The 14,510-nt window shown below is 34.4% G+C and overlaps 1 protein-coding gene across 1 annotated transcript; it reads left to right on the top strand.

Moving 5' to 3' along the window:
* The first annotated feature begins 4,881 nt into the window (after nucleotides 1–4,881).
* On the top strand, nucleotides 4,882–12,372 carry LOC145004472 (putative ATP-dependent DNA helicase CHR12). The gene is made up of 12 exons (XM_078963405.1): nucleotides 4,882–5,321; nucleotides 5,942–6,098; nucleotides 6,393–6,457; nucleotides 6,790–6,978; nucleotides 7,077–7,226; nucleotides 7,390–7,791; nucleotides 7,894–8,153; nucleotides 8,231–8,446; nucleotides 9,689–9,896; nucleotides 10,118–10,271; nucleotides 10,876–11,478; nucleotides 11,585–12,372. Exons 1-12 carry the CDS (start codon nucleotides 5,073–5,075, stop codon nucleotides 12,172–12,174), a joined length of 3,243 nt encoding a protein of 1,080 aa, XP_078819531.1. The 5' UTR covers nucleotides 4,882–5,072; the 3' UTR covers nucleotides 12,175–12,372.
* The last annotated feature ends 2,138 nt before the right edge of the window (nucleotides 12,373–14,510 follow it).

Here is a 14,510-nt window from a genome sequence, read left to right on the forward strand (position 1 = left end):
AAACCTTAAGTTGAGAAATGACCAAAAACCCATCTTTCTTTATGTATGGAGTAAAAAGAACTCTTGCATGCATTCTTCACTCCACCAAGTGACCATATATGTAACATCCCAAAAATTTCAATAAATTTGAACTTTTTAAAACAACATAAATCATCCATTTAATATATTTTATTCAAAACAAATGAAATACCAAACCCCAAGATCAATTATGTTTCCAAACATTATTAGTTATAATTCTAAAATTTATGAAAAGACAACAAATTCAATATTAATTCCAAAAACACGCCTCAAGCCAGTGTGTACAATCATACCCGACCATCCTGTGTACCTGAAATTGTATTTTTAAGGGAAAAAGGGTAAGCACAAAGCTTAGTGAATTCCACACATACACAATATCATATTATATAATCCTTACCCTTATACATGAATACAATCGGCATCAAAGACAAAACCACGCATGCATGTCAAAGAACGAATCAGTAACAGACAAACACCTACTGGGACACATTGGCTAGGCCCGATCCCCCGTATTCAGTACATCGAGCCCTTGGGACACATTAGCTAAACCCGATCCCCCGTACCCGAACCCATTGGACACATTGGCCTTGCCCGATCCCCCTTACTCAGTTCGTTGAGCCTTTGGGACACATTGGCTACGCTCGATCCCCACTCGGATGCACTGAGTCCTAGCATGCATAATCCTCAATATGTGAGGCAAACCACTAGAATCTACCCCGCCTAGTAATATTCACATACATAATACAATACATAGCACACACGAGCTAATGTAAAGAAGATATAACACAACATGGTGTAGTGAGGAACTCACATATGAAACTTTGTGCACTAATACATGAATACAATCGGCATCAAAGACAAAACCATGCATGCATGTCAAAGAACGAATCAGTAACAGAAAAACACCTACTGGGACACATTGGCTAGGCCCGATCCCCCGTATTCAGTACATCGAGCCCTTAGGACACATTAGCTAAACCCGATCCCCCGTACCCGAACCCATTGGACATATTGGCCATGCCCGACCCCCTTTACTCAGTTCGTTGAGCCTTTGGGACACATTGGCTACGCTCGATCCCCACTCGGATGCACTGAGTCCTAGCATGCATAATCCTCAATACGTGAGGCAAACCACTAGACTCTACCCCGCCTAGTAATATTCACATACATAATACAATACATAGCACACACGAGCTAATGTAAAGAAGATATAACACAACATGGTGTAGTGAGGAACTCACATATGAAACTTTGTGCACTAATTTCGACCAAAAAGAGTTTTCCATGACTGATATATGATCTTTCAAAGACAGGGACAAATTAGTCATTTTTCTAGCAATTCCAGCTTTGATTAGTTTGGGTTATTTAGTTCCTTAACCCATTAAGACTTAAACCAAAGTGACTTATATTCTGGAAACAAGTCATTAACAGTAGTGACAACTCATTGAGTAAAAAATCCAATAAAAATTCTAATCCCACACTTCAAAGTACATTGCTTAAAAGATAAATTTCTAGGGTTTTGGACATTTTGACACATGTTTAGTGTTTTGGCCATAACTCCTCAGCCTTAACTCCAAATCTTTCGAATCAGATATCCCTGGAAAGTAGACACAATTTCCATAACTTTTATCTCTAGTGATTTTATCTAATTCGGCTTCTATTTTACATAAACAGGTTTGGAAGTTCGGGACAAATGGTTGTTCCGAAAATTGCACATAACACCAAAGAAAGGAAAGAAGAAATTGAATGAAATATGAAACTTACTCGAACCAATGGGCATAACCAAGAAATCCCTCTTCCTCCTATCACCATAGTTGACCCCACCCTCATTCCTTCTTCTTTTCCCGCTTCTTTCTTCTTCTCGGCCAAGGGTTAAATACGACACACACTCACACACATAATGGATGATGCCATATAGGTTTTGGGTTCAAATGCTTAAAATACTTAATTAAATGGAGTCCATGCTAATAGAGGGTCAAATAAGTCCTATGCCCATTGATCACAAGGCTGGAAATTCTGAATCTTCAGTTTAGCCCTTAAAATTGTCCATAATGGCATTTTCTACCCTCAAAACAATTTCTTTTGCGACACAAGGTTTTTAAGTTAGCAATTTCCACCCTTCTTCAAAAAAATAATTACAAATCCCTAAATAACTAAATGCTTATATTAAAATCATTTATTTATTTTTTTATTATTATTAATTTTATTTATACTTATACTATTTTATTAAATAATTAAATGGAAATCAGGGTGTTACAATATAACTTCTTTGTTCTGAACTCGATTTTAGTGATCTTTATATGTGCACGGAGGTATTGAGAGCCCCATAATTCTATCCAATTACTTTTGACTTAAAGCACACTGAACTTAACATATATAGAGGAAAACAAAGAATCATACTCTTAAAGCCTTTGATTTCTCTTGTTGTTGATGTGATGTGTGGATCTAAAGAATCCAAATTGGAATTCCTCTTTAGTGATCACACCCAAGAAAAAGACCTTGCAATGCTTGACACTTTCTTTGCTTGTGAACAAACTTTTAACACAAACCCTAGAAAACTAGGGTTTTGCTTTGACTTGCTTGGGGAACAAGAAACCGAAGGAGAATGATGAAGAGAAAGGGGACGATTTAGGTTACTTCTAGCAACCCTTATTGTCTGGCCTATTCCTATATTTATAGAATTAGGGTTTTTGGTTTCCTTTTTGGATAATAGCTTAGTCACTAGATAATTACCCTTATAGATTTGAATTTCACATCTTTCACTTTAGACCCTTAAGACCCTTATTTTCTCTCTTTTGTTAAATAAAGCTTAAATGACTTATTACGTGTAACCCAAAAGGACATTGTCATTAATAGTAATATTACAAACTTGTTGTGACTATGGATATACTTCCAATAATGTTGATGGCTTTTTCATGTTTTGCAGAAAATCAACGACAATGCTTACAAGATCAAGTTGACGAGTCATTACAATGTGTTGGCTAGCTTTAATGTTGCAAACTTGTCACCTTTTGTTAGGAATTCAAATGATGAAGCAGACTCAATGCTAAGTCTTTTCAAAAGAAGGATGGTGATGCATGTGGTACAAATTATAATGCATGATTTGATAATGTCAACACTTTTATGAATGGAAATGTGATGACATCAACATCAAATCCGACGAAATGATTCGGCAACTCGAATTTGGACGAAACTGACACACGAAATGTAAAATAGGCCAATTAGAATAACTCATCGCTTTACCATGACGTGTGGTGTTTTTTGGTCATTCTGGATCATTTAAGGCCTCGAAACTATGTTTTTTTTGTTTATTATTTATTTTTAAAAACATTATATTTTAAGATTTAATTTAGATAACTGATTTTTGAATATTGTTTAAGGCCTCAAAACTATATTTTTGTTTATTCTTTATTTTAAAAAACTTTAAGTTTTAAGATTTAATTTAGATAACTGATTTTTGAATCTTATCCTAATCAATCATGATCTCCGAGACTTAAGGAATGAATAGGGTTGTAAACGAACCAAACGAACACGAACAAGGTCTTGTTCATGTTCGGTCGTTTAAGTTAGCCGAACGAACACGAACGGATAAACGAACGAGATTTTCTTGTTCATGTTCGTTCGTTTAACAAATCACTTTGTTCATGTTCGTTCATTTATGTTCGTGAACATACTAAACGAACATAAACGAACAAACATAAACGAACAAAGATAAAAAAACACAATTGAACATATATAAACATAAACGAACATATAATATAGCAATATAATAAAAAATAATTGAATATAGATGAATATAAATAAACTTAAACGAACGAACATCAACGAACTTAAACAAACATTATAAACGAACGTTCACGAACATAAATGAACGAACGAGACCATTGTTCATGTTCGTTCATTTAACTAAACGAACGATAATTTTTGTTCATGTTCGTTCATTTATTAAATAAATGAACATAAACGAACTTCCCGCCGAACAGTTCACGAACGGTTCGCCGAACGTTCAGTTCGTTTACAGCCCTAGGAATGAAGCTTATCTTCACCTCTTATAAGTAATTCGTTTAGTTTGTTTCATATGCAATATTCAATTATCAATTAAAAATCTGTGTACAATTATCTTGTTAGTTTTTTGTGTACAATTATCTTGTTAGTTTTTTGTGTTATTATTTTAACCAGAGGGAATTTCATGCGCAGTTGGCACTGTGTTGTTTGTTTTGTTAGGTTATTTGAGAGTGTTGTACATAACCAATCATATTATAATATTGGTGAGATGGTAGTGCATGCAAGAAACGGAGGTTGCAAAAGACGATTGCATAACGAAAGAGAAAGGAGAAGAAAAGCAGAATAAATATGATTGGGCGACCGAGCAGTTAGTCGGCAAAATTAAAGATAAGAAGAAGAAAAGAGCCGAGATGCGTAGAGAAAAGAAGCAGAATGAAAAATCGGTGTCCCAAAAACAAAGAGGGAAAAGTTCATTGTCTGAGTAAGAAAGAGAATAATATATCAAACTTTTTAAGCTTTTATGTATATATAAATTATACTTTACCCTTTACAATTTTTTTTTTTTATTAAACAATTATTGGTTTTCTTATTTAAACCAAGAGATACTTTAATCGAAAATACTTGACATGCATAGTTTTTCAAGAAGAGATTGTTAAATTTTAGTTGACAGAGGCGGCAAATAGTTCCGTGATTCCATCTAAGCATGACAAGGGTATACTGGTAAAGTATTCCAAGGAGATTCTCGTAATTAGTGGAAGAATCGAAAGGATATTTTCGTAATCTACGCATTACAAGGGTATTTTCGTAACTTCCTGTGAGCATCGGTAGATAGACAACCAAAGGTGCAACGGGGCAGCGAGGGTTACTTGGGCAGGCAAAGGGAAAGAGAGTTTTTATGCGTTCAGCACAGAACCAATAATTCTTTGAAGCATAATTCCGCATACTAACACGACAACAACCCCCTTGCCTCCAATTTTTGGTAAATTTTTGAAAAAACCCAACAAATTTGAAAAAATAAGGAGCAAACGGGGTTGTGGGTGCCTCCCGCCATGAGTGCTCAGGTCTTGGAGAGGCAGCAGAGCTCTTCATCGTTGCCAGAAGATCATATAGACAACACCAAGACTCTGATTTGTGCTCTTAGTTTCCTCTCTCGCAATCTCCCTCTCCCCCCTGATGTTTTCGATGCCGTCTCTTCCATCTACACCGCCGCCGCCTCCGAAGATGCCGACGCTGGTGTTGACGCCACCGCCGCAGGTGGATCTGACTGCGACAAACAAGTCGATGAAGCTTCATCGCCTGTGAGTTCTCTTTTGTAATTCTTTCGTGGTGCTGTTTCTCTTATTATAACTGCTTCTTGGATTTTATCGTATTTCGGATTGTTTTGTTAGGACGATTTGTTGTTTAATCGGCAGAATAGGGCTAATTATATATGTTTTTGATTGAAATCGATGCTTGGACTTGGGTCGGTTTGCGAATTTACTCTTGTTGATTGGAAAATTGTACAGGTTTAGGTTGTATGCTTCTTTATAATTCTTCCCTTACTTCAATTTTGAGCTCTTTTTGATCTTTTTACTTGAATTTTTTGCCCCATTTTGGTTCGACCAGTAGGCTGTGCTGTTTTATTGTAATTGACAGCTTAGGGCTAATCATGGTATGCTCAGTTGTAATAATCTCAGTGCAATTCTCTCTAGTTGAATTCTACTTTTCTGTTTGTCTACATGAACTGCGTTGTAGCTTTTGATCTGTGCGTGGTTTAGAAAGCATCTTTGGGCTACCTATGTTCAATGGATATGTAATTTCAGTTTTAGGTTTAGACCTATGGTCTACTGTTTATGTTTAGGAGAATTTACCGAGTAAAATATGTTCTACTTATAACTATTACATGGTGTGTCTGCCTAACTTTTTGATATCATTACAGAATAAATCTCCATTCCCAAATGGAGGAGATTTAATGGCAGACCTTGAGGAGGCTTTGGTCAAACATCGATCTAATCACATAACAGGTTCTGAAATGGCAGAAACAAGGAAAAAACGGATCGAGAGCCACATCCAAAATCGTTTGACACAACTTGAAGGTTGCTATAAGAAGCATTTTTATTATACTTTAACATTGTAGAGAAATATTCAGATTGCTTGGTAATCTCTGTGTAGTTAAATGCAGTTTCTTTTTGGCAGCATAAACTTGATTTTTGCATTTGGCCTATTTTCTAATCTTTGTAAGGAATTAGAGTCCTAATGCTCTGTAAACCAACACCCTAGAGCTTTATTTGATGTCTTTTTTACATTTCTACATGAATATTTAATGGCAGGTGAATTTGTTAGTAGATATCCTTTAACTTTACTCATTTGTTTCTTTATCATGAATTTAGAATTACCTACAAGCAGAGGTGAAGACCTTCAGTCAAAGTGTTTGCTTGAACTCTATGGACTTAAGGTAGACTGTAGTTTATAACATCTTGTTTTTCCATATTCTCTTTTGTATCTAAAGATTAACAATTAATGGGTTAAATGCAAGAAACAAGTATGTACTTTCATCTATTTCCTTATCATATCATTCTACTTGCATCTTTTTCTACTACAACATTGTACTTCAGTAGATTTTTTCAAGTACAATGTTGTAATTAGAAAAAGAAATCCATAGTATAATTGGATAGATTTTTTAAAGTACAATGTGTTGATAAGAAAACTGTAATAGACAAATGGAAGTAGAATGCTATATAATAAACAAATAAACCGAAGTATGTTGACACATATCTTACATTACAGCTTGCTGAGTTGCAAAAAAAAGTGAGGTCAAATGTGAGCTCAGAGTACATGCTGTGCTTAAATTGTGTGTATCCTGAGAAGCAACTCTTTGATTGGGGCATGATGCGGTTGTCTCGGCCTTCTTATGGTGTGGGAGATGCTTTTGCTGTTGATTCAGACAACCATCTCAAGAAGAAACGAGATGCTGAGGTAAATCTTTAATCTTGATGGATGTTTTCTTTGTCTGTTTTTGGAAAAAGATGTTATTGGTTTAATACTTATGCTTCTTTTAACATCATTTGCTGCAGAGACTAACGAAATTAGAGGAGGAAGAAAAGAATAGAGTAGAAACTAGGAAGAGGAAATTCTTTGCAGAAATACTTAATGCAATAAGGGAACTCCAGTTGCAAGTTCAGGCCTCTCAAAAACGTAGGAAACAAAGGAATGATGCTGTTCAGGTATGTAAATTATTTCCCTATATGCTTCTATCCTGTTTCTATCAAAGTGTATTGAGCTTATTTTGTTTTCTTTTATCTGCAATAATGCTCATGAAAGTAATGGTTTGTTTAAGAATATGTAGCAAATTACAGGTTATGTTTTTTGTGTTGTTGTTATAATTAGGCATGGCATGGAAGGCAAAGGCAGCGTGCTACTAGGCAAGAGAAACTGAGGTTCCAAGCTTTAAAGTCAGATGATCAGGAAGCTTACATGAGAATGGTTGAGGAAAGCAAGAATGAAAGGTTGACTATGCTTTTAGGGAAAACAAATGATCTTCTTGTGCGTTTAGGAGCTGCTGTTAGGCGTCAAAAAGATGCTGAACATGATGGAATTGAACCTCTGAATGCTCCAGAAGCAGAGTTGACTGAATCATCATCTGCTTCAAAGATTGGTACTCCTGATGAATCACAGCTTGATGTGGATGTTGATTTAATCGAGGCTAAACTTGATAATGGAGTAAAGACCTCTGACTTACTTGAAGGACAACGACAATATAATTCAGTCATCCATTCAATTCAGGAGAAGGTATGCAAAAAGGCTCTTGATCTTCATCTGTGTAAAAGACCTGAATGAGATATTAGCTAATGGTATTTAGTATTTTGTGGTTGGGATGCATTTTTTTTACAGGTAACAGAGCAACCAGCAACACTTCAGGGTGGAGAACTAAGACCCTATCAACTAGAAGGGCTTCAATGGATGTTATCTTTATTTAACAACAATCTGAATGGAATATTAGCTGATGAAATGGGATTGGGGAAGACAATTCAAACCATCTCCTTGATTGCATATCTCATGGAAAACAAAGGTGTCTCTGGTCCTCACTTGATTGTAGCTCCAAAAGCTGTATTACCAAATTGGATAAATGAATTTTCAACTTGGGCTCCTAGGTAAATTTAAACCATCATTTATATCAATTGATTTTCTTTTTGGTTTTTTTTTCGAATAGTTTTCATTTTTGTTGCAGTATTGGTGCTTTTCTTTATGATGGGCGTCTTGATGAGAGAAAAGCAATGAGAGAAGAGTTGTCGGAAGGAAAGTTTAATGTGTTGATCACTCACTATGATCTTATAATGAGAGACAAAGCATTTTTGAAGAAAATTCCTTGGTTTTACATGGTTGTTGATGAAGGACATCGGTTAAAGAATGCTGAATCTGTTCTTGCAAAGACTCTTGTCTCCGGGTATGCTGGAAAAAACACAATCAACTTTTACCTTTTTTGTTGATTTAGTCCCTCAACATTTCATATTGTGATTAAATCTTTATACTTTTTTTGAGTTATTCAAACGTTGCTGAATAACACAAATAAAGTGCAAGGGTTTAGTCGCTAAGAAAACGTTGAGGGCTTTAATCAATAACTTGGTAAAAGTATGCTATGCTCTTCTGCATTTTCCGTTAGCGTTTGTTTACTATTGTAATTTATTAACTTACTTTTACAATTAGTTAACAATCATAAAAGTTATGTTAGCAATCACATATAAAAGATTAGCGTATTTGACACATCCAAATATGAATTTTTCGGTTGAAACAAAACAAGGTGGGACCTTTGGAATTACTTTTGATAAATAAGAAACAAGATTAATGTTAAATTATTTAAAAGTTTTATGTAACAATGACATAAGTAGGTACAAGAGATCCGGATCCAGCTCAAGCATTGAACCCGACAAAACACTTCCTTAATTTTCACTGAAATTAATTCACCTGTTTTGAAAAATTTGTTGTTAAAAATGTAACACTTTTTTTTTTTTTTTTTTAACTTGTTAGTGATAATAATTTAACATTGATAATTTTTTATTCTTAAAATTAACTTTTTTGCTTTCTTTTGATTTATTTATATACATTTTAATAAACTACACAATATTTTGATTAATGATACAAAAGTAAATGTTAAAAAAGGGAAAAAGTATAGAAAAGCACAACATATGTTCACAACTTAATCGATTAAATCTCTCAACTTTCTTTTGTAGTGACTAATAACCCTCAATATGTCTTATTCAAACGTGTGTAAATTTTTACTTGCCAAAACTCGTCGTTTCGGTAAATTTAGGTATTTTCAAGAAGTAAATATAAAACAAAAATGTAAAGGTTTTAATAACTACAAAAGAAAGTTGAGGGGCTAAAAAAAGTTTAGTGAAACCGTAAAAGCACGTTATGCATTTCTTTGTTTTACCCTATCTGTAAATATTAATTGTCTCCTTAGATTTTATTCTCTCACCACATTTCTTATATCCTTTTATAAGAGATGTCACAATGACTAATAGTATGATATCACAATCTCTCTTTTCCAATAAAGACAATATTGTTGGATAGATATAGTAAGTAATTTATAAGTTTTCTGATTAGTTTCTTGATTTAAAAAGTTCTTTATAGTATATATGCAAATAACATTAAAACCGTGTTTGACTGATTAAACAATATTTTGCAGCTACCAAATCCGACGGAGACTTTTGTTAACTGGCACTCCAATACAGAATAGTTTACAAGAACTGTGGGCCCTACTAAATTTTCTCCTTCCAACCATTTTTAATTCAGTTGAGAATTTCGAGGAGTGGTTTAATGCACCATTTGCAGATAGATGTGATGTTTCTTTAACAGATGAAGAAGAGCTTCTCATCATTCGTCGTCTACACCAGGTAAGTTTTGGATTAAATGCAAGAAATAACAACCTACTTTCATCTTCATTTCTTTCTATTACAACATTATATTTTGAAAAATCTACATCTACCCAGTTTTAATGTATACTCTTGTGTTTTTTTCTTTCTATAATAACCAAATGAATGAAAGCATAGTTTTTTTTTTTGCTCTATATACTGTTCTTGTGTCTTAATTTGTTTATATATGCAACAAAATCCAGGTTATAAGGCCATTTATTTTGAGAAGGAAGAAAGATGAGGTGGAGAAGTATCTTCCACAGAAAACACAGGTCATACTTAAATGTGACATGTCAGCATGGCAGAAAGTATACTATCAGCAAGTTACTGATGTTGGGAGGGTTGGAATGGATACTGGTTAGTAACTTTTTCCCTTCTTGCACAGAAATCCAAGATTAATAAAATAATAAACTATATAAGAACTCCAAAAGGAAGTAGTTCTCTTTCGTGTTATTAAAGGTGTCCCTTTTTACGACCGAATTCGAATTTATTTGATTAATGTGCCATTATCTTATTCTTTATTTTGAGCTAAATGCAAATATTTTAATGTGCCATTATCTTATACTTTCGAATTCGAATTTACTTGATTAATGTGCCATTATCTTATACTTTCAAATACCCACTTGTACTTTCAAATATTTTATTTCTTGTTAGGAAATTGTACTTTGAAAAATCTACTCAATAATAATAATCACAATGAAGTTACTTTGTATTTTGATGACACTGCTATAACCGGGTAAAAATTTCAAAGTATAATGTTGTAATAGGAAGAAATGAAAGTAGAATGCTATAACAAACAAATTAATGACCTTGCCTTACATTGCTATTTCTTTCATTAAACTTGTTTCTGTTTACAAGTTAACCAAAGAGTAACTGCAAGAAATAGCACCTTCCATATTTATTTATGATTCTCCAACACACAAGTAAATGAAAGTACATTGCTATTTCTTGTAATTTTCAGGAAGTGGTAAATCGAAAAGTTTGCAGAATCTGTCAATGCAACTGAGAAAATGTTGCAACCATCCGTACTTATTCGTGGGCGAATACAACATCTGGCGAAAAGAAGAAATCGTGCGTGCATCCGGAAAATTCGAGCTCCTCGACCGCTTACTCCCAAAACTCCACCGAGCGGGTCACCGGGTTCTCCTTTTCTCGCAAATGACCCGTCTCATGGACATTCTCGAAGTCTATCTCCAACTTCACGAATTCAAATACCTCAGGCTCGATGGCTCAACAAAAACAGAAGAAAGAGGCACATTGTTGAAGCAATTCAATGCTCCTGATTCCCCTTTTTTCATGTTTCTATTGAGCACGAGAGCTGGAGGGCTTGGGCTTAATTTACAGACAGCGGATACCGTCATTATTTTTGATAGTGATTGGAATCCTCAGATGGACCAGCAGGCGGAGGATCGCGCCCATCGAATTGGTCAAAAGAAGGAAGTTCGGGTTTTTGTTTTGGTCAGCGTGGGGTCCGTTGAAGAGGTGATATTGGAACGCGCTAAACAGAAGATGGGGATTGATGCCAAAGTCATTCAGGCCGGGTTGTTTAATACCACTTCTACTGGTCAGTTTCTGTTTCTTTTTGACTTGATACTAAAACAAATATAAGTATAAAGTATGTTGTTATTATGGTTTATATAATACATATGGTGTAAATGTTATTATTACAGCTCAAGATAGGCGAGAGATGCTGAAAGAAGTGATGCGAAGAGGCACAAGTTCACTGGGAACAGACGTACCAAGTGAGCGAGAAATCAACCGTTTAACCGCACGATCCGACGAAGAATTCTGGCTGTTTGAAAAAATGGACGATGAAAGAAAACAAAAAGAGCGATACCGCACCCGCCTTATGGAAGACCACGAAGTACCTGATTGGGCCTACACAAAACCCGACAACCCAAAAGACATGAGAGGCAAAGGCTTTGATTACGAGACTGCTCATCTCTCTGGAAAAAGACGTAGAAAAGAGGTCGTGTATGCTGATACACTTAGCGAAATGCAGTGGATCAAAGCTGTTGAGCATGGAGGGGATCAGGTCGGTAAAAGTAAACCCAGGAGGGATGTGAGTCGTAATAGTGTTGAAGATGAGGGGGTGGAAGTGAAAATTGTGAGCGAGGGGATCGTGGAACGTGGGTCCGCGTCTGGGTCCGGGTTGAAGAGGGTGAGGTCGCCGAAAAGTGAGAATGTTGGGGTGGATGATGGGGATTTGCCGACATGGAGGACGCATAAGAAACGATCGATTCTGAGGTATGTTCCGTGATTCCGGTGTTGGAGGTTGGAATTGGAATAGGGTGGTATTAGGGTTTAGTTTTTGTTGTAAAATGGTGCAGTAGGTTTAAGATGGTTTTATTTGTTTATGGTTTTGGTTTGCGATGATGATATATGATAGTTTTTATTTTTACTGTTAAAATTCGTTTCGGTGTATGATATTTTGAGCATATAAAGCAGTTCTGTGTAATAGCTCTGTTTGGTTGTTTTTGTCCGAAAATGGGAATATGCTCTTCTTTTTTGTTTTTGTTACATAGAAAATGACAATACTGAAACAGATTAAATTTATATTTTTGATAAGACTTAAAACGACTTAATGGATTTCCAGTCTTACTTTGAATTAAACTTAAAAAAAATGAGCTTAATAGAGTCGGACACGTAACCTTTGGATGAAAGAAATGCAACAAATGATTATATCAACTTTGTGGTTATAAACTTATAATGAATTTACGGACTCAACGAACATTTATGAAAAGGATTGGTTTTGGTGGGATTTGAAAATGCGCCTCAACCCTGAAGAGTAGGAGCAAAGGAGCATCCTACGGGAAACTTGGTCTTCTTCGTAATTTTCAGCGACTACTTGACTCTAAATGAACAGGATTTGTTAAAAAAAGCAATTAATTATAAAAACGTTTTATCTAAAAATAGAAAATAGAGATTCAATATCACTTCCCTTCTCTTTAAAAAACGATCTTGGGTATTTGTCAAATTTCATACAACTCAAAAGTCAGTTGTAATTTGCTTTAGTGACTTTTGTTAAACAATTATTGTTAATCTTTAGTAGCAACTAATTCTGTCAAATTGATGGTGTTGATAGCCATTTTAAGACAAAACTCTTTTCTAAATGGTCTGCAAAGCTAATACCCAAAGATTCATCACCTTATCATATGTTTCTCGTCCTAATAAACATATAAAATGAAAACTTACAACTAGAAGTTGAGACTTAAACGTTTATTAGTTATTTCTTTTACCACTAGAATTTACAAAACTGACACTTCCTCTGTAAAGTATAAAAATTATACATCAATATCAATTGCAAATATAGGACGACACCTACCGACAAATTTAAATACAATTGAGGGTAAAATAGCTTATATGCTATATGCTATATTAAGGGTAAAAGAATAACTTGATTAAAATTATATCAAGATGCACTTTTTAGTACATGAAATATACTTAGCCAAAAACATATATTTAATTAAATAACAGAAAATAGAGTGACACCATATATCACATACAATAAACATCTATATTCTTACCCATTATGCTTCTCCGTAGAATATGTCAAAAAATTTGTAAGTATCAATTCGCCCTTACGAACATAATTAGCTTTACTAGGATTGGATTTTGGAAATTTTGTAAAAATGTCAAATAAAAGTAAAATTTAGGAAACAATCAACACTTCCTAGTGAAACTAGATGTATTTTAGAAAATAATTTACCTGAGTATAAATAAAACAAAAAGTTGCATAATGTGTGGTTTTAAGAACTAATATGTAGAATTAAGACATTCTTTTTTTGATTTGCCTCAATAACTTTAAAAATATTCATTTCTTATTTTTTCTCGATGATTACCTCCTCTTGTCATCTTAATCACATCTTCCTCCCCAATTTGTTGCGTCGGAGTTTGGCTTACATTTTTATGATTTGTGCTAAGATTTATTGAAATTTTGGGCCGTGGGCGGTCGTTAGGTTCAAGGTTGGTCCTGAAAAATAAAATATTCTTAAAGATCCGGAACGAATAAGAAAAAATGTTCTTATCTTTATTATAATTTTGTATTTTTAAATAAAAATATATAATGAAAAAATTTGGATCCTAAACCCCCCATGGCCAGGTTGCTCTATTGGTGACCTATAGTTTTTACTACTCTCTATTACTCTCTATTAAGGAGGTGTTTGGATTAGATATTTAGCTTATTGCTTTACCTTATTTGAGGTGGAAATAAACAATAAGCAATAAGCATGAGAATAGATGCTTATTAAAATTAGCTTATTTAACCTAATAAGCTGGATTTTATCTAAACACTTAAATTAGCTTATTACGGGAATAAGCAATAAACATTTCTTTTTTTTCCTATCCAAACACTCCCTAATTCGTTGCTCTCCCATCTATTCTTTGTCTACTCTCTATCCTTTTCGGTCCTATCATCTCGCGTAAGGTTAATCTTCTCATTTGTTTTTATGTGGAATATTGACAATGGGACCATTTCAAGTACATACCTTTGTTACTCACGGTTTGATAAGCCGAGATCAAGATGCAAGAGCATTAAACCAAGTTTTTTTTTTGTGTAAACTTTATGACAAGTTGCCATTTCAAGTGTTTATAATT

This window comes from Lactuca saligna, chromosome 7, assembly GCF_052625555.1.
Source record: "Lactuca saligna cultivar CGN05327 chromosome 7, ASM5262555v1, whole genome shotgun sequence".
Taxonomy (NCBI): domain Eukaryota; kingdom Viridiplantae; phylum Streptophyta; class Magnoliopsida; order Asterales; family Asteraceae; genus Lactuca; species Lactuca saligna.